The sequence below is a fragment of the Ictalurus punctatus genome, chromosome 24 (genome assembly GCF_001660625.3).
Source record: "Ictalurus punctatus breed USDA103 chromosome 24, Coco_2.0, whole genome shotgun sequence".
NCBI lineage: Eukaryota > Metazoa > Chordata > Actinopteri > Siluriformes > Ictaluridae > Ictalurus > Ictalurus punctatus.
The window spans coordinates 15,333,919-15,356,175 of NC_030439.2; the positions used below are offsets into that span (position 1 = coordinate 15,333,919).

Genomic DNA, 22,257 nt, shown 5'->3' on the forward strand with positions numbered 1-22,257 from the left:
GGTCAGGGTCTTTAACAGGACTGAAAATGGTGCCTCTACTCGTTTATCAGTAGGTCACCACAATGTCACAGCAATCAGAGCATTCCAGTGTTCCTGTTGAAATTGAGGCGGAAGTTATGTAATGTATTCTACTCCCTCCCAGGAAAGTGAGAAAAATATAGCCCATGCCCCCCCCCTCCCCCCCTTTTAGAGCTCTTCTTGTTTGTACGTTTTCTGTCCTACTGAGTGCTTTTTAAGGTTATTTGTTTGTGCTCTTTCTGCATGCTGAATGAAAATTATTGAAATAATTTATTTTAATGTGCAGAGATGATGGCTGAGTGAGAAGTGCAGATCAAGTCCTAATAGCAGGGAGTGAGTGGCAAAAAGGTGACACGTAATCATTTTAGACTCATGCAGTATTTTGAAGTTTTTTTGTTTTTTTGCTTAGTAATTAAATACGTGAATGCTCTAGGCTCATTATAATACAAGGAAATTTTGAACCATTAACGTGAAAATGGTAGACTTAAATGATCCAAAGAATAGGCCTGTTACAAAGAACTGCTTTATCTGTAGCGAACAAGAAGGCAGCTTTTCTGCCAAAGTGATCATCTTGATTTAACATCTGACAGGTAATCTCGTTTTAAATCTCTCACCGGGTCACACTTTGACGGTCACGAGTAAAGTGTACTGTCATATTCCCCAATGCACATGAATCCTTAATTTGATGCTCAACTTTGATGGAGAATTAATCCTCATCAAGCACTCAGGAACTGAAGGACAAGACACTTACATCAGTTTGATGTTGAGTATCTTTCTCTCTCTCTCTCTCTCTCTCTCTCTCTCTCTCACACACACACACACACACACACACACACACACACACACACACACACACACACACACATAGAGTACAATTCTGTGGACACTTTTGTCTCTCCTGTTGCTTACTCTATGATCACATGGCTGGCACTTCCACTAAGCTACACGTTTCCATGACAACAAGGTACAGTTTGTCTTAAGACATGATCTCGACATGCCACAAACATGAACTTTGACATGTTCGACAAAAACAATTCCATCAGTTCCTGTCCAATGTAAGAATGTCACTGTCCTGATAATGTTCATTATGAATATAAAAGGTGCCCAGGATAGATGCCATGGTGGTGTGTAACACCTCGACACCAGTGGCAGCTGGTGGTTTTTAAAGCAAGTAAACATGTTATATCTGTTTCATCTGTTGGCCTGGCCTCCTGTTTCATTCTCAATCTCTTCTCATAACGACGAGCATCAAAAGACTTTTCCAAAAGAAGGTCAACAAAATTAGTAGAGTGTGCCCTGTTGTGCTAAGAGACAGCTAAACTGCTAACTAGCTAGCTAAAGTTCACTGAAGAAGGTAGTGACCTATAAACAAATAAAAGTCCAGAACAATCACAGAGCTTTTGACACTGGCATAGTGCAGTGAGCTATTTAACATTTTGGTTTGCTAATATATTGAATATCATCAGGAGCAATGGATGATGGGACTTCGTATGGAGTCGTAAAGCAATCACCTGTTCCAGACACCTCCTCGTGTGTCCGCTATGATGCTATGATCTTCCAACCAAATCATGTAGTGATATATGATGCAATATTTATAATAAATACCACTGTCTTACAGAAATCATTTTGTGGAATATTTTATCACCGAGTTGGCAGAGGTTCCCAGTGACAATGATCCTCAGAGGTAATCCATAGATTCATATTTTATTTCATATTCTTTCATATTTCATCTATTTTACCCCACTTAACAGTCAAGGATGAACCTATTGTATACCAACAGAGAGCCTTCCAGAGCTGGACTGGGACACAATTTCACACCAGGAGTCTCACACTCATCCAGGCCACCCCATACACCCACAACACACTTGAAACCACTAAACATACTCACCTGACATGTAACCATATTATATTCCATACAAATATATTAAAGCATATTTAATTTCTCTTATTTTACTTGTCATCTCAGGTTAACGCTGTAGTGTGACCACTGCAGCAAAGCTAGTGCCAGGTTGACTCTCTCTTTCAACCTCACATATGGGCAGACATAATTTTCTAGATTGCATAAATATCTGTTAGCACAATAATAACTACATCATGATAATATCTATTTGGAAAAATCCTAATATTGAACATGATGTTGGCTTTTATGACTCATAGCTTGAAAAGTGTTTTTTGTTATTGCTGTATTTGCAATTTCAACATTTAAAATAACAACATGGAGGGCTCCCTAAACTTACTGTATGTAAATTTGGATATTTGTCTACTAAATTATTAGTATTATATCTATACAGTAGATAATGCTGTCCTTTATCATATTTTGAGTGACAATAATAATAGTGCTAACTTTTGCTAGTAATGAAACTGTGGTTAATGCTTGATTAGCTAAGTTAGTGAACACAAAGTTACAGTATTTACAGATGAGACTGACTTGCACTTGAAGCCTTGTACAAGTCAGTAATTTTGTTACATTTTTGCTGCTTCTTTTTAGAGTGCTTTCCTTTTGCGTGCCCTTTCACTCTCTGCTCCACCTGCCCGCTTCCTCTCCATCCTCGCTCTGTGCATTGATGACTCTGTTCGAAAGCATTGCCCAGAGCTGAGCCCAATGGTGGCATTGCAAGTCAAGACTAACGGATTCAGGATTTATTATCAATTTATTATCGGATGCTGAATTCGGAAAGGATCACTCGAGTACATTGGACATGCAATAATATAAAATAATAAACTGATCGGTAACTGAAAGGTTACTGATCGGAAGGTCGGGGTTTCAAGCCCCAGCACTACCAAGATGCCACTGTTGGGCCCTTGAGTAAGGCCCTTAACCGTCTCCAGGGGCGCTGTATCATGGCTGACCCTGTGCTCTGTCCCCAGCTTCCTGACAGGCTGGGGTATGCAAAGAAAAGAATTTCACAGTGCTCTAATGTATATATGACTAATAAAGACTCATTATCATTAATAAACGATTCAATTAATTAATTACAGAAAAGTCACATTCACATTATTATATAGTTTTTCACAAGTGACATCATGTGACATCAGGTGAGGAATATGTGCTCATGTGAAAAACATGTAAAGGAGCATTTCAGCATGTTATACCCTGAAACTGCAAATGTTAAAAACCTTTATCAATATTTTTAAACCGAACTAAATATTTCCAACATATTTATAATAGTTTCAGGAATTTTCATTGTACTCATGTACATATGCTGATAAATGCCCATTACCTGTAAATTACCAAGTGTGCTCACAACCCAACTGATGTACCTTTAGTGACGCTCACAAAACTCCATATAAGGCAAAGCTCATAAAGCTGAAAATGACAACTAAATGATATTCTTATTCAGAGGTGGGTAGAGTAGCCAAAAACTAAACTCAATTAAATGTATTTGTAGTTTAAAATAATAATTTTCACGTAGAAGTAAAAGTAGTCAGTAAGAGTAAGAAAGTATCTATTAAAAATTACTACTCAGGTAGCGAGTTACTTCATTGGATTTCATTTAATACCCGGGGGTCAATAAAACAGACAGACAAACAAAAATACTAACTTTAGCCAGCTAGAGAACGCATTAGCAAGCAAGCTAAGCTCAATACAAAGTGCTAGATTAGAAAATTCATTTGTGCTCAGTGTTTATTATTAACATTATTCATGAATCATAGCTAAAAATAAAACAGGTTTTAAGATCAAACATTAATATTCTTTGCTATCCAGTGCGCCACTGTTAGCTAGCTCCATCACACTATTAGACATATTAAAGTGACTGGCTAAGTTCATCGACAGAAAATTTAACTTTTTTTTTATCTGTTTTTGACTGTTGTTCTTGTTTGTGCTTGGGTTATTAGAAAACAAGCCAGCTGTTTATACATGAATGTTGTTCTATTATCAATACGCTAAACATTACAATTCAGAATGTTAGTGCCCTCTGGTAAAATATTCTGTAATAGCACCTAATTCACTTTTTTTCTCTGTGTCTCACAGTAGCTATTTATGAGAATGTTTATGAAGGAATCTTATTGCACTACGTATCTACATTTTAAACTGATATTTGGACTTCTCTCTAACGCACACACACATGCTCACATTTTGCACAATGATGTATCAGTTTTATATTGATCAAACCTCACAACTGATCCTTATGTATCCTTCTAAAAGGAAAAGATTCAGCTGGTACACATCTTACTGACATTACACACACACACACACACACACACACACACACACACACACACACACACACACAGCCGCTATAAAATGTGCTTCGAAGAAAGCTATTAGACTTCATCCACAATCATCTCAGCATGCTTTTAGGAGGCATGTTGAAGTGAAGAATCGCTTTTTTTTTCCTTTTAAAATAAATCTACTCTTATAGATTTACTTACTACAGGACATTAAAATGAAGATGAAATGATATACAGATTGCTTTTTTATTACTTCATTTTGCACATTACACACACAATGGAATAAAGACTATAAACTCTATATAATGTATATTATGGGTGAAAAACAAAAGCAGCTAGCTCTTCTTGCTTTCGTGAGTGAAGATGGGATATTAAAATCATTTGATATTATACTAGTCACAAATGCAAGATAATAATATGAATGGCCTAAAGTAAATCAAAGAAATCATACACACACACACACACACACACACACACACACACACACACACACACAAGAACGATTTACAATTTGAGTCATGATGGACTACCACTAGCACTGATCATTGACTGTTTATCTAAAGAGCTGAGTTAAGTCTGCTGGTTTTCAAAGTTTACATTGATTTTTGTCTCTGCTGCTCTTGTCTCATAGTCAATAATAAAGCTTGTTGAAAACAAAGTCAATTCGGGGTCCAAACACCGAATAAGCAACACATATTACCAACAGTGTTGAAAACAAAAAATCTATATGGGCGAATCTAATTGCTTTTTCAGTGCTTGGACCCCTAATAACCCCTAAATGTGCTTCAAAAAAAGATATAATTGCTTATTGGGGGTGCACTTAAAAAGCAATTAGATGTACCCACTTAGATTTGGCAGATTTTGGTGTATATTCACAAAGATAGTGTAAGCCAATACAGTATGTGTTACTTATTAGGGGTCCAAGCACCAAATAATCGATTAGCTTCAATCACTTAGATTTGATGGACTTTTGGTGTATTTTCATAAAGTTGGTGTCACTAAGCTTCAGTTACACAATTAAATCGATGGCAGAAAATATTTTTTCATAAATTTTTCACAAATTTGCCTTCAGGATGAGTGGATGAATCCCTCTGTTTTCTCAGACAGAAGAATGCTGTACTTGCATATGCATGTAATGAAGTCACAGCTCCTGGTGTTCATTTAGATAAAACTAGCAGGTTACGATTGTGCTGTGTTCCAATTTTGCCGGCTCTCCTTTATAGTTATAATGCACTTTAAGTGCGAGAGCAACTATGCATATAAATTATACTTATTATAATCTTACATTGTTTGAAAGAAGCATTCAAAATCACAACAATTTGCATTTACAATATCATTAAAATTTAAATACATGTCAAGAAATTAATAGGGGTGACATTAAATGTTAAATGTATGTTTTTTTCTAAACTTAATTCCCTTGTGGAAGTCTTTTTTTAATTTATTTATTTTTATTTTTAATCCAAATTAGGACAACAATGTCAGAATTATATACACAGAAATGGCTCACTTGTATTTACTGATGTATCTGAAGCACAATGACTTGGTAGAAGAGTACATAGAGAGGTAATACAGTATATAATCTATTCATGTGACAATTCATTTATTTCAACTGACACCAATGGAAAAAGCTAAAGTGAATAATACACCTCGACACTGCTATGTATAGTCAAGTGATGTCATAATGATGCTCTCCTAAAATGGTGCATCTAAGTCACAAGGGACAATTTAACCAAATCATTTATTACCTGCATAAATGTGAGAACATGAAGTTAGCTCGGGTGGAAATATATCAGACAGTGGAACAAGATGAACATCCAGATTAGGTCACTGGTGTGTGATCAAATTGGTGCTGAATATTAATGTCTACATGACAAGCAATATTATTTTAATCAGGTGTCTCTAGTACAAGCTAATCAAGATCGGCAAACTAACCTAACCAGCTAGCGCTTAGTCCCTAAAGAGATTGTTATTGTATGTAGTTAGTTAGACAGTGCCAGTGAAATAATTCACTTAAACGAAGAGAACAATAAAATAATTACAGAGTTACAGTATGTCAGAGAGAAACAACAACCTGTTTAGTGGATGCACAATTTCTGGCTGGCAGGGCTTGTTTAAAGCAGTTCAAAACAAGTCTGCATGTGCGTCACTGAGTCTGCGAATGCGTACAAGCATTGAATCATCCAAGGTCGTAAGGTTGTCCTCACCTGCATTTTTTCTTCTGCTTTGCTTAGGTAACATTCATCAAATTACTATAGCATACAATTTATGATTCTCAATGGGTTTAAAGCCTGGTGCACTAAAATTAGATCAAGATTTGCTGTATAAATTTACTATTTACTATTATAAACCGTTTCTTTGAAAAAGAGTGAAAATGTTTCACCCCTCAAGCCCCCCCCCCCCCCCCCCCCCCCCCAACGTGTATTTCCAGATTTCTAACAGTACAACCTCTTAGTCTATTCCAGCTTGTTGTTAGGTCTCTGTAGATGTTGATGCTCCTAGTTGAGGCTCGTACATGTTTCCTGGTCCATTTTTCTTCTTCCTCTTGGAATCAGGTGGTGGATGGAGGAAATGTGGTAGATTGTAGAAGTGTAATTGAATGAACGCTACTGAAACAATTCTTTACACAGACTAATCAAGCAAACTGAAATATTCTAGTCTAGGTCAAAATCTCAGTCTCAAAACATCAATTTCAAGTCATAGATAAGGTCTGACTTTAAAAAAGTCCAGAAATTCATGGGTATATGCATAAAACAACAACAACAACAACAACAATAACAACAACAACACAGATTAAAATCTTTCACTGCACTTATTAACATAATACAGAATAGTATTTTCTTATTGACGATAAAAAAAGAGAAAGTTGCTTGAAATGTCACAGCATGCTTGATTACATGACAGAAAGAAAAGACTACAGCTGGTCCACAACATCTGCCTTTTGTACCTGAAGCAATCTCCAGCGTTACACGAGCAAAACAAAGTCAAGACAATGGGTGTAGTAAGTTAAACCGTGGTGCAGTTAGTGGGTGGAACTTTCTCCATCTTGTTTCTTGTTTCTCGAGCATCCTGTGTTGGACATTCACTGGCCACATGGCACCGGAACACCTGCTTGTAGGCTTGCCTGAAGTTCTCCGAGAGGAAAGCGTAGATGATGGGGTTGACTGAGGAGTTGCTGTAGGCCAGACAGTGAGCTGCCACACGGAAAAGGAAGGACGCCTGGTTCAGGGGGAATGAACCAAACTCCACCCAGAGATGCACCACGTGATGGGGCAGCCAGGACAGGCAGAAGACCACCACCACCACCAGAACGGTCTGTGCTGTCTAAGGGCATACAGTACACTTACTCATGCTGAAATATTTGAATTTCGCATACACGGTATTAATCTATTCTAAGTTCACTTATTTAACGTTGTATCATGAAAAAAAATATTTAATATTATTCTACATAATAAAGCTGAGAGAAACGAGATGCAAACTAGAATTGTTCTTACTTTCTTCTTCGATGCCTCTGACTTCTTAGACATGTTTCGCAGATTTTTGTGTAGATGATTCAGTACCTGCGTGCATAGCAGTTAAATACTGTATATTTACAAAAAAATAAATAAAAAAGTGAACCAATTCCCAGTAGTTGTTGAAACATTTTTTCTGTCTACATTATCTGCCATGTCAAGTAGCCTAGAGATCCAAACCACTGCATTACAGTAGCAATTATAATCATCTATAGCAACATTTATAAACATCTATACATGTATAAACATCTACAGTACAGCAGAACGTAAATCCCTGCCACAATACATGCTTGTGTGCAAACCCTTATTGAAAATCACATGATCCACATTAGTATTTTACACATCTGTTTTTCAGACACTTTATTTGTTATGAGGACTTTTCACATGTCCTGAATGTGCTTTTATTTTTCCACATGTGATTATGATTATTATTATTATTATTTTTTATTATTATTTATTTTTTTTACCATTCATTAATTTTGGTATGCTGGGCATTTGCATGTTGTTTTATTTTTCACCTGTGATCCCATGTTACTCACATAATGTCACATTTTTGTTTCCACATTGTGAAATTCACCTTCATGTATCCTTTTTTTTTCACGTGATCATATATTACTCACAATCACATGTGGATCACAAGTGAAATGTATGAGTTCACATTATCTAAGTACATACATTCACACTGTTGTACTAAGCTGTACCTTCCCTTGTCGCTGAGGTGGTAAATCTGCTTGTGATGTACCTTTAAATGACTTCTCTACTCATTTAAGGTAGATTAGTGGTGCTTAAGTTGCAGTGATGTATATTAAATCAGTTTTAAAGGTACACCACAGTCTATGTAAACAAACAAACAAAGGAATAAATACTACAGGTGCATTATATGTACCCTATAGAGTACACGACTGTGACAAGGAAAAGTACACTTTAGGACTTTTTTTCTGCTGAGAGTACAGCGGCACTTTATTAGGAACACCTAACTTTTCCAAGTCATCTGGAATAATTACCTTTGCGTAGCAGAAAGTAATAAGGATCAAGGGCAACAGGTAGCCGAAGACAAACGTGCACACCACGTAGACTTTCCTCCTCTTGGGATCAGACCACACTTCCCAGCAGAACGTGCTGTTGTCCTCGGTCTCCACGATGCACTGGTGGTAAGCGACCGGCGCGGCCATAGCCAGAGAGAGCGCCCAAATGCCCAGCACCCCGAACAGCGCGTGCCGCGCCACGCGGATAGACGAGGATTTCCGGCTGTGCACGATGGCCACGTAGCGGTCCACGGACATCGCGGACAGTGTGAACACACTCACAAGCATGGACACGGTGAAGAAGTAGTGCACAAACTTGCAGATGAAGGCGCCGAGCACCCAGGTGGGAAGCATGTACACGGTGGACTGGAAGGGCACGCAGAAAAGCAGGTAGGACAGGTCAGCCACACCCAGGTTAAAGATGAAGATGTTAGTGGTGCCGCGGCGTTGACCCGCTCTGCGCCGCACCAGGACGGCGATCACCAGAGAATTTCCCACCACGCCGAGCGCGAAGATCAGCCCGAACACCAGCAGCGTCACCAGATTGTCCGTACCAATGCCAAACAGCAACTTAGCCGGTGCCTCCGAGTCTGCACGGCTCTCCTTCACACCACCTCCATCACTTTGATTATTTATGTTCATGATTTTCCTGCACACGACGAAAAAAAAAAAAAGCTCTCTATTTGTCTATGTTCTGTCTGTGGATTTCCCCGAAGCGCGCGCCAGTGATACTGTACAATGCGCTCACGTGCATCCACGCGTACTACAGAAGTTCCAAATAGCGCGTCCTTATCATATAAACAAACAAGAACAAAAAATGGGATTCCCCACCCCCCCACACACAATCAGTCATAAATTTATTGTCATGTGCGTGCGTCCGCTGCTCGCCGGTGTGCGCTCTGTATGCGCGCGCTTCTAACGGCGCAGTCCAACGTCATTATATGGGCGCTACCAAGAGGACGGCACGCAGAGCAGCACGACCTCTAATAGCCACAAACTTGCAGAAACATACTATGCATGATCAGTAAAAGCAAATGAATTATCAGTGAACTCTGTAAACAGTGTCGATTCGAGATCTCATTCTGATCACATCACTCCAATTTGTATCCAGTTTACACTGGCTGCCTGTTCAGTTTCATAGAATTGTTCATATCGCATATTAGCTCTGGTATATCTTACTGAACTCCTGGAACACTATAACCCACCTCAAGCACTTCAGTTCAGCTGAGGCAGGTTTATTCTCAGTTCCTGGGATCAGTCAGTGCTCAGCCGGTGGTAGATAGTTATTTGTTTATTTATTTATTTATTTATTTTTGAAGCAGTATCACGTGATCAAGAGTGCGGTTATACTGAATATCAGCATGGCTGTGAGAGAATTACAACAGTGACTATATTCAGTATAACCTTATGATTGCCAGTGTGATATTGCTTTTACACAACTGTTTTACAAATAAGACATTTTGGACACAATGACTTGCTTATTTTTGATCAGTGAATGGAAATAGATCCCAAAGAAGCCACATTCAATGATAGTCATCTAGATAGCTGACATTGGTTCGTACATTCCTGTTGAAGGTGCATCTGCATTTCATCTTCAACTGATGAGCTTTCATATTTCAAGTCAGAAGTTATATTAATAAGAAATTCATCATTTACTATGTCCACTGGTGATGTCACTAATTCTACTGTAGTAACGTTTACAGTGCTAGAAGTGGAATTTTCCTTGGCGAATACAGACAAGTGGAGCGATACAAACATTGACTACGTTTACATTCACATCAAATTCGGTTTAACGTCTACGTTCGTGTTGCAGCCATATTCTGAATGTGATGTTTATATGCGAACAGGCATGGGAATATTCCTGTATACATGGTTGTTGTAAGTATGCCTGAGTTGCCATTCCTAAATACCTAGCCAACAGCTAAGCGGCTGTTAGTACCCACAATTCCATGTGGACTGAACATGCGCATTTATCTCTTTTCAGTGGATTTTCATAATAAGGTGTTTACATGCAATAAATTTCAAAAACAAATTAAAACAGGCATATTCCAGGGATGGGAATCAGAATTTGGGGAATCAGAATATTGTCATATTGTAATTTCGGCATATTGATGTGCATGTGAACGCAATCAGTGAAACATCCCAGCGCAGTTATACTAAATATAAGCACTCTAGGAATGCTGCTATTCCAATTAAACTATTGGACTGGAACTAACTTGAATAACTTATATTATAATCATTTATGGCATTTACATTTACATTTACATAATCGAATAATAATCGATAATGGAACAGTGTTCCAGAAGATATGAAATATAGGATAATTTTTTTCAGTCTTAATCAAGTCAACCTATAATCTGGCATATTCATAATTCCTGTTATTAAACTTAGGCCTACTATTTGTGACTGTGATAAATCTATCTATCTATATCTATATCTATATCTATATCTATATATATATATATATATATATATATATATATATATATATATATATATATATATATATATATATATATTTAGTTTTTAAGTGAATACCTGCAAAATCTTTTACTTGTGGATTGTTTTATTTAATGTTGTTATTTATTAATTGTTGTACTAACCCATTTTCTTCTTCACTTGGACTCTTTGTTCTGCTTAATTTTTTAACCCTTGATTTTTAATATCTGTTGTTATTGTACTTATTATTTGTTGTTTTGTGTTATTTAAAATTTTATTTAAAACACTTTGAGATTTTGATTCAGAATTAAATAAAGATTACATAAACCAGCTCTGGGACATCTATCTTGCTATCTTGGCTATTTATTTAGGGGGTGGCTGTGGCTCAGGTGGTAGAGCTGTCCATTAATCGTACGGTTGTCCACTAATCGTAGAGTTGACAGTTCGATTCCCGGCCTGCATGTCTCCACATGCCGAAGTTTCCTTCGATGACAAGTTAGCGCCTTACATGGCAGCTCTGCTACCACTGGTGTGTGAATGGGTGAATGAGACACAGTATAAAGCGCTTTGGATAAAAGCGCTATATAAGTGTGCCATTTACCATTTAGCAAAAGTTGTGAAATGCCTTTGACACCTTCCATGTATGACATAATGCATTTCACTGTAGCCTAAATTGTACCGTTTGCAGCAGGGGCGGACTGGAGCCAAAAAGTGGCCCTGGACTTTCTGGCCCAGAGTGGCCCACCACATCCGGCCCACAACACGCCCCATCATTGATGGTCAGACCAATTTTAACACCACTTACTAGCATAAAAAATATAACACAACACAGAATCATAAATGCTATTTAAACATATTTATTTGAAGTAGCACTGAACAGATAGCAAATCATACTTGTGAAACAGGCAAACAGAAATACAGTATGATAAAGAATATAAAACAATCAAGAAAGCATGTTAGCTAGTTAGGGCGCATCCTCTGGGTGCAGTATAGGAGAGCTGCACCACTCAGCTGTACAACTCCTCAATCAGGACTGAAACGTTTTAACATGAATCCACATCTGAATGACACACTGTCATCATGTGACATTAAACTCACCTATGATCATGTCTGCATAATTCAGGGTTTCTCTTGGGAGCAGGGCAGCAGAGCTTTAGGAGGGAATGAGGAAGAGGAGAAGAGGGGTGTATTCATATGAGTGTGTGTGTTTGTGTGTGTATGTGGATGAGAAAGTGTATATTTGAAAGAGCATATCTATGTGTATGAGAAAGAGAGTTTGTGTGTATGAGAGAGAGAGAGAGAGAGAGAGAGAGAGAGAGAGAATAATCTGTAATGCTAGAGCCGTCAGCACCTGCAGAACTGCAACTTGCCTTCACGCTAAAAGCAAACTCTGTTAATTTGAAACATTTCACAGCATCTGCCTCTAACGCCTTAAACGATTTTTTTTCACAGAGCTTTTTATCTTTCTTCCCTTCCCTTTTTCATCCATTGAAATTAATCTCACTGTCTGTGTGAAGTAGACGTAAAAGGGGGCATGTTTCAAGATATGCAATGGAGCAGATTAAACAAATTTTTAAGGGGGGCGGGGGTATGGGGGGCAATAGATTAGAAGTATTTTGAGAAACACAAACAACAAAACCGGCCCCTACCCACCAAGTTGGGCTGCGCTGGCTGTGACTCACCTGCACCAAAGGAAAGGAGATGCAGTCTTACTTTTACTTTTATATATATATATATATATATATATATATATATATATATATATATATATATATATATATATATATATATATATACACATGTAAATAAAAAAAAATATATATGTACATATATGTATATATATGTACATATATATATATATATTTTTTTTTTTTGCGTAGCAGCGGGCCAGCTCACTTTGCCCAGCGGCCCACTGGGAAAACCCGATGCTCCTGATGGCCAGTCCACCCCACCACAGCAGCATGCTTCTCTTCTTTCCATGTCTGTCCATGTCTATCAGAGCAAGTATTTGTACTCGCTCAGCAGCAGCAGCAGCATAGCAGATCTAGTCCGCTAGACCAAACCTATTCACACTCCATCCCCATCTATAAAAGCTCACGAAAACTTGGCACGCACTCACCCCAACATGAACTCACACTATGATCTGCACATCTATTTAGTCTAAACCCAGGAGTCAGCCGGGTACACATAGATTCTAAGTTACAGTTAAATAAGATCTAGGCTCCCCGGTCCAGGCACACATAGCCAGCTAAGCAATTAGACGTAATACAAGCACATAGGACTAGTTCAGTAGCGTTAAGGCACACATAGCTAGTCCACACGCCATCCAGCACTTATAAATTAGGGAACTTGCCCTCCCTAAAATGCATTTTTCAACATTTAACTACATTTAAGGAAATGAAAATTCTTAAAATATAGAATGTCAATTATAATTAAGGCTTTGTGCATTCATAAAAAAGATTAAACATGTAACAATTTACTAATTACTACATGGTTCATACGATTATTACATTTGTGTTGCTTTTATTTTAATTGTTCATAATTGGACAGTGGGCTACTTATTTGTTTTCTTGAACATCAGTGTGCCTTGTGTTTTATTCCATACATAATAGAGCCAAATTTGTAGAGTTTATTCTAGCTGGCATTTACATTTACTGGTGCTGTTTTTTCCACATGAGTAATATGTCAAATCCAATAAAGCAGGCTATAGCTAAGATGACTAATCAGAATAAATGAAACAGTGAGAACGAACCAAAGCATGCGATGTGAAAATAAAACTTTTATTATAGTTTTAAGAAGCAGGACGTTGCTGGTAAGCTAAGGAGTTGCAATCAACCAGCGTTGCTTGATCATGGCAGAGGACATTTAGTGAAGGAAAATAAAACTTTTGAACAGCAGTATTTAGCCATGAGTGAAAAAATTTATGCCTAAAAAGAAAAAAAAGAGAGGCAGAGAGAGAGAGAGAGAGAGAGAGAGAGAGAGAAGATCACACAGCATATGATTTATATATGATGCAAATACTAGTAACTCTCAAGTACAGAAAGATCCACTTATAACTTATGGAAACCTAATGACATAATGCTGAACTTGTACCAGAGTTAAAGGAAGGATGAGAGATAAAAAAAGGAGGGCAGAAGAAAGAATAGAACTACTCATGATTCAAGGCACATCACCTCATCTAAAAGCCATTGTGGAAAGAGAATATATGCTGCAAGTGGAACTGCCCTCTTTATTACCAGAGGGGTTTCCAGGCAGGAGCAGGATGAATTATATAGTGAACTGTTATTTTTGCTTTTGTCCACATTGATGAGTGTACTTTTTAGAAGAATATTATCTGTTCAGCTCCCAGAGAGTTCCTCAGAATTCGTTCAATTTCATTTCACCTTGCAGCATGACAAATAACTTAAACATATTGCTAATTCAACTTTACACTGACCGTCCACTTTATTAGGAGCACATGTACACCTAGATGTTCATGTTATTATCCAATCAGCCAATCATGTGTTGTTTGAGAGACTGCTGTGCATTGAAATCTCAGGAGATCAGCACTTTCTGAAAGACTTAAATCAGTCCATGTGGAAAGTCAAAGTCACATAGTTCACATGTTTTCCCCATTCGGATATTTGAAATGAATATTAACTGAAGCTCTTGACTGAAGCTCTGCTTTCAGAGCCTATTAGCTGTAATTCTCTCATTTACTCTGTGCTTCTTTTAAATGACAGAATTAGATCCACTTGGTGCTTCACTGGACAGTCCAGATGAGGTCAGCTACATCACAATAAACTGCCTATGAAGATTTGACAATTAATAAATTGTTTTAGTTAGAGAGGAAATAATTCTGTCCCTTATAAATATGTACAATATAATCAGTAACATTAACTTTAATGTAATAGCAATTTTTTTTTATTAAGGTCACCAATACAGCTGGTATAAACAAGGTTCTTACAATCTGTGATATTGTGAGGAGCTCTGTATTCAGGAGAGCCTTGGAATACCACCCCTGCAACTGGGAAACAAGAGGAGGCAGTTGAAGTGGTTAGGCAGCTTACAAGGAAACTCCCTAGTCGGCTCTCAATAGAGCTGTATCTGGCACGTCCCACTGGACAGAAAGTCCGGAGGCAGACCCAGAATCTGCTGGAGAGATTTAATCTCACAGTTGTGGGATACAGACATCTGGACTGACCATCCTAGCCTGTTACCACTGCGATCCCCAGAGGAAAGTATTGGAAGGAAAAGGAAAACATGAATGAATGAGTGAACATTTGATTATTTCACAAGAAACTTCTGTTTTTCTTCATCATATGCTTAAATTGTTTGTCTTGTTTGTCATATTTGTCTTTTAAACTGAAGCGTAGTATTGTTATATATACGTTTCTCTGAATCCTCAAGACAAGGACATGAGGACATATTTTTGGAAAGTATGTCCCAGTAAAAACATGTCAGCCTTTGATAAAAGCTGAGTTACAGGAAGACATGTATGCTAATTGGTTCCACATTCATTAGCTATTCATTAACTCTAGAAACATAATATAAAAAGACATGTCAGGAAAAGACAGTTTTGAAGACTGCACTGAAACATGCCATGTAATTGTCTTTTAGTGTTTGAGCATGAAGTTGGTTTGCTTGAATGACCTCATACTAAAAAGGAAAGTCCACCACAATCAATATCTGGCAAGGATGATCTACCAACTTAGCCTGTGTTTTGGGATTTGGTAGTTGCTCATACCAATCTGTATTTTTCAGAAGGGTAGGACTGAAAATAAATTCAATTTAGCTTTTTAAATGGAATAATAATTACATAATACAGACTACACAGCAGAAATCAGGTTAACACCAAAAACTCCCAGGAACCATCTATTTTAGTCTTTCCAGAAGGAAAATGTATTCCTGACTTTTTTGTTCTTGGGGAAACATTTTGAAAAAGGAATAGTCATAGTATATAGGCTTTGCAGTCAGAAAGATTAAGCAGCCAGACTGATGCATCTGTTAATAAGAGAATGTCTCCTGTTTTGTTCTTTTGTACTTTGGCTCCACATGGTACTGATGCTGGGCTTAAGGAGGTTACCATGGTGACAAGTTGCCTATTCCCAGAGAACAGAACACAGAGAAAGACAGAAACTGTGACATAGATCATGGCTAAAGAAGCTGATCATGTTTTTCTGGGTCAAGTGAATCACAAAGAATTCATCCACGCTCATTACATAGGTCATTACTCATAGAAGGACGTAATCAATCTTCCAGTTATTCAAAGCAAGAGAAAAATACAAAACCATCCTTGAAGCTCATAATTAATCATCTTCCTAAAGTTTTCAAAGCCCTGTGGCTGTTTCAGCACCATGGACAGTGATACAGCAACAATCTACTTTGCTTGAACTTTACATGGCTCTGCATCCGAACCTAAAGGCAGAACTGATGAAAGGCATGCAATTCAAATGCATTAGTCACTGTACGCACTGTACTCTTTTTACCTTATAGCAGGTTGCTTTATTCCACAATCATATATTGTATATATTATATTCCATTTTCATACTCACCCACTTGTCAGTTTGCTCTTTTTGTGGCTGCAAACATGGAAGCTGATCAGAGTACAGTAGTAATAATAGGTAAGACTTCTAAACTCTAAATTTACATTGTCCTACTCTTACGCTTCTGATACAAAAAATAAAGGCAATTTTATAATATTTGATAAAATTTCTCATTTTTTCACACTGTCTGAGATGATCCTAATAAAATTTCAATGAACATTCTCCATCTCAGATTATATGATAGAGATCATCTACCACTAGATCAGTGATTAAGGAAAATTACTACAACCTGCCTACATCATTAATAAGCACAATCAGTTCTAGTGCAGAAAATGGGGTGAGACAAACAGAATCAAGTCTTTGATTTAATAGTGGCAAAATTATGCCTAGGGAATAGAAGAAGTTGTTCTGCAAGGACATATATAACACACACACACACACACACACACACACACACACACACACACACACATACATATATATGTATATATGTATATATAGACACATCCAAACATGTTTTTAAGCTCTAAAATAAGCTCTAGATAAAAGTATTTTAGATCATATTGCTTTTCTCTTGACTTTACTTACATATGTGAACTTAAAGTAATCCAAAAATAATCAGATTGTCATGGCCCCCAGGGACAATGTCACCTGTGGCCACTAGGGGGCACCCTGATTGTCCTTGCAGAACAACTTCTTCTGTTGTCTCCCTCATTTCCTGTATAACCGTACCCATGTGTTTGTTATTTTCCCTGCTTGATTAGTGCTCTGTTTAAGTTCCCCGGTTTTTCTCCTCAGTTGCTGGTGCATTGGGTCAAGTCGGTTATGTTTGTGGTTTTGAGTTCCTCACATTTGTTATTGCTTGGTTTATGCACTGTTTGTTTATATTTAATGTCTTCTAGTTTTGTTTTGTTCCCCCCGGTTTTCTGAGTTTCTGGTTGTCCTGGTTCCCTTGTGTTCCTTATTCCTTGACTGTTTCCCTGGTGTGTTGTCTGCAATAAAGACGTTCTGCCATCTCCCTGGACTCTTCACATGACCGAAAGCTCCAGCCACACATGGATGCAGAAGAACTTCCACTCTCTGTAGGGAGTGGATGTTGGCTCTAGAGGTGAAGTGGGGATACCTTAAGAGTCCCTTCGGCAACAGGAGAGACATCTCAATAGACTTGACTAGGAGAGGGTTTGTGCTCAGAGCTGGAGACTCTCCACTACCATCCCACGCTGCCCCTTCACCCTTCCGGGTTCCTCACTCTGTTTCCCTCTCTTGCTGAGGATATGACACCTTCTATGTGTTCTGCTGAGGACATTGGTCTGCTCCATAGTCCCATAGTTTTGGGGGTTTCTGGTTGGCCTGGTTTCCTATTCCTTGAGTCTGTTTCCCTGGTCTGTTGTCTGAAAAAGTTCTGCATGTGCATCTGTCTCCCTGGATTCTCTCTCTTGATCCAGATTACATTACTTTCATATTGTGATACTTGGATTGTTACTGATTATTTTTATGATGTAATTTGTAACTGTAATGGAACACATTTTTAAAGTAACCCTCCCAACCCTGCTCTTCTGATTTCACAGCTTTTTCAATTCCAAGCAGTGCTTTGGAAATGGTCTCAGGGTGGTGGCTGGGTGTTGCTTCATTACCTGTTCAAGTGTTATCTGAGGAGAGGACATAGAGATGTGATGGTGCAGAACTTCTGCTGAACAGATGAGGGAGTGAGGGAGTCTCTGTGCATTACAATTAACTAGTGGGGTCCAGACTATATGCTCTATTCTTCTGGATTCGGTTTCATGCCAAGGAAGAAGAAAAGAAAAGAAAAGAAAAGTGAAAAACAGATAAGCAATTGTTCTACTTCAACAGCTTGGTGCTATTTAAAGAATGATCATAAATGTGTCTTTAATACCATTGTATGAAGGGTTAATCTCACAATTGTATATGGAGCTGAAACAGGTCTGACTCTTATTACAGCAAATGGATTTATGGTTGAACCCACAGAAGCATATCTGCGGTTATGTATTTTCCTCTCTAGGGTAAATTTGATTAATGCGCAGGAGCGACCCACAGGACCCAGACATATCAGACAGTCAAATAGAAATTAGTTTAGCACACTCCAGTATGGTTCCTTATTTTATGTGGAAGTACACTACGAAGCCAGATCATCTTACACTCATTCTGTAGTCTTATGAAAAGCATTTTAGGACCACTATGGATACAAACTAGCCACAATTTTTTTTATTTGATGTATGTACTAATTATACAGTGTGTAATGTATTGTACTTTATAAGAGGTAGGTTTCTCTTCTTTTTTTTTTTCTTACAGAAATATAATTATGAATATAAAAAAGCTCAATGCCAAAGGCATCCATAAATGTTTATTCTGAACCTTCAATGCCTTCAATTTTTTTTATTTATTTTTTTTTTTTTAGCCTTTGTAATTATACAGTATTGCATGCTTTCTTTTAAAATGCTGTTAAAACATGTCATGCCATAGCTTACAATAGTACATAAAATATACCAACTATCATCCCACGGGACCAAATTGTCATCTTCTGAGAGGGCTTTTGAAGCATGGAGCAACAAACAAGAGCACATGAATGGGACCACAATGGCCACATTGTACACCCTCTGTCCTATGCAGCATGCAGGGAGACACTTTCCTTCCTTGACTAAGGCTACAGTTCTTGCAACTCTATATATATCCTATAGATTTCCTTGACATGTGTACATAATACAGTCTATTTGGACAAGCAGTATGCTGTTGGACCATCTGTGGCTTCCAAGGATTCCTGATTAGAGGAATCCACATTATTAACAGAAAGGGTTAAAGTAATTGAGGGAACACAAGGTCAAGACCACTTTTTATATTTTTGGTAATCACATTACTTTGGTCCCTCTGTACATATACTTTTGAGTATTAGTCGGCTATCTACAGCAACACAGCTTACTCTAAGTGTAATCTATACCTTAAGTGTTCAATGATTCTTCCATAAATATTATCTTCACAATCTACAGTATAGGGTAATAAAAGTTAACGGGATAAAGGGGGGATAAAGACCACACCTGAAAACATTTTTACCACCAGTGTGAAGAAGTTTCTACACCCACCACCTCACCCATCTCACTCTCTACCCATGTAGCTCCTACCCAAGTCTTTAGTGGTGCAGGCTATCTCGTTCAAATCGGGAGCTGCCCAGAATTCCAGACCAAGTTGCCAATACAATTGCATATTTATTTATTTATTTATTTTTATTTTTTTACAAATTTACATAATTTTTACAAATTTAAAATTTTATATTTATTTATTTATTTATTTGGAGTGGGTATTTATTTTAAGTACAAAGCTAAAGTATTGCATGTTAAAGATTGAAGTTCTGGACTTTTTACTAGTATAGTATTTTGATCTTATTGAATTGTTTATTAATTGTTATATTATTAATTGGACAACTAATAAATCTATTGTCGAACTAAAACTACTGGTAATGTGTTAAGTGAATACAGCAATGGTTTCCATGCTATGTTTTATTTATTTCTTTTTATTTGACATGTATACACAGTATATGGGTTTATTTTAGGAAAAGTCCTTACTTGCCTCTACAGCCTATTTCAGTAGAAAACTATTGAAAATGTAAAAACTCTTGCACAGTACATGTGTATATTACTAACACTCCACTGTAATGTATTGTAGCATCACTGTGCCATAGTAAACAGGCATTCATTTGCATACCCATGAGCCGTCATGGCTCATTAATGTGATGTTTAATGCCTTTATTTTGTTAGTATAAGTGTTTTTTGTTAATGAAGAAATCTGTAGTTTCCATGCCAGCAAGTACTATCCCAACACCTGGCTTTATGTTTTTTTTATCTTCCAATCTCTCCTCTGGGTTTTGCTGCTGGTTTTTCCCTTATCAAACCAGTTCTGTGCTAACCACTAAACCTGTTGTGCTGTAAGTATTAGTTTGCCAATAAGAAAGCAAGTTTGCCAATAAGAAAGCAAAGCCCCCCCCCCCCCACCACCACCACCACCACCACCACCATTTTCTCTGCTATTTGATCATTTGACAATTAAAAATGACTAGCCAGCTCACAGCAATCACACAACAGATACCAACCATGGAGGGTGAGGACTAGTACATGCTTCCTTCAGGACATATGAAATCAGCCATTGCACCTTTTCAAACTGCAGTTCATACTGCATCCTAGTAACACACTCAGGGAGAAGTGTTGTATGTCTTCTTCCACATTCATAAGCTCACAGATGCCTGCAATGGATTAATGTCAGTCCGATTGGCGAGAGAGAAATGCCTTTCCCATACTCAGAAAGCATTGTCAAGTTTGCTTTCTAGACTTCCAGGCATGGCTGGCTGTGGCATCACTGGGTTTCATTCTTATAAACTCCCTCTCTCTGTTACACAGGACCCCAAGTGCCTTGTTTTTACAGTGTTTAAAGTGTTTGAAGCAGTGGTCAGTGGTAAGGGCCCACAGGATTTGGGTACCAAACGTATGATTTTCCCAATGGGGCTAGCCAGCCACAAAGGTGGCCACAGTAGAGGATGGTCAACAAAGTGAAGCACCTTACAATGACGTGAAGCGCCTCACAACATGATGGGACTTGATGGTGACCCGGGCTGGAGAAGCGGCAGCAGACAAGCTCTTTGGCCACAGGGATAGCTTGCTTGCTTTGCTAAAATGTCAATAGTCCCTGGGAACTCTATGAGGCACTGAACCCGTGGTATGATTCTACTGAATCATAGAGGTTTCAGGTGACAGTCAGAGAAAGGTACTGCAGGTACTGATGGACATCCCTGAAGCAGAGCATAGGCAGCTGACTGTACTCAAGATGGCTTTAGAGCAGCCAAGTTCCAACCCCTGCTGCGTAGTTCAACTGCTGCAGAGAGAGGGAGGAAAGTCTGCGGATGTTGCCTGCTGAGCTTCACACCCTGGTGAGGCAGGTTTACCCCTACTTTTCTGACGAAGTACTACATGATCTAGCCCTAAAGGTGTTCATCAACACACTTATCAGAGAACATACAGCACTACATGAGCACTACATGAGCTCTAGTGTCATTCACACAAGTGTTACTCACACAAGCCTTTGCCAAGGCAGAGAGAGCTGAGGTGAGAGCTGATGGACTTACTTTTCTTCATGCTGGCCGTAGGGGATAATGGGGAAACAAGTGAGAAGGAGGTGGACTGAGCTGGGTGTAGCCAGCAGCCCATGACATGGCTGCAACATAGCATTCTACTGCTGTGATTCTGAACCTGTGGGGAAATGATGAGGGGGCCACCCAGTGAGGGACATGCAGCCCCCATATCAGTAGCCTCTTGACAAGAATGATGTAGTGGGCCAGCATGGTCTATAGAGGCCACACACACTTGGCAGGATCAGCTGGTATGCCCTGGTTGACACTGGGCCGACTGTGTCCATCATTTGCCCTGGAGTGCTGCTGTGCATTGGCAAGCAAGCTCCCATTGATTGGATGGAAATACTATGAAAAAAGACTTTTGGGTGGCCCCTAAGATGATCTGGGAAACCATATCGTTTCACACGAGTGGAACAAAAATCCATGCACATAGTCTG

General features: G+C 38.4%; 1 protein-coding gene across 1 annotated transcript; it reads right to left on the minus strand.

Annotated features, from left to right (window-relative positions):
- Nucleotides 1–6,614: 6,614 nt before the first annotated feature.
- On the minus strand, nucleotides 6,615–9,570 carry galr1a (galanin receptor 1a). The gene is made up of 3 exons (XM_017454076.3): nucleotides 8,705–9,570; nucleotides 7,683–7,748; nucleotides 6,615–7,512 (listed from the first exon to the last, which is right to left on the minus strand). Exons 1-3 carry the CDS (start codon nucleotides 9,365–9,367, stop codon nucleotides 7,195–7,197), a joined length of 1,047 nt encoding a protein of 348 aa, XP_017309565.1. The 5' UTR covers nucleotides 9,368–9,570; the 3' UTR covers nucleotides 6,615–7,194.
- Between the last annotated feature and the right edge of the window lie 12,687 nt (nucleotides 9,571–22,257).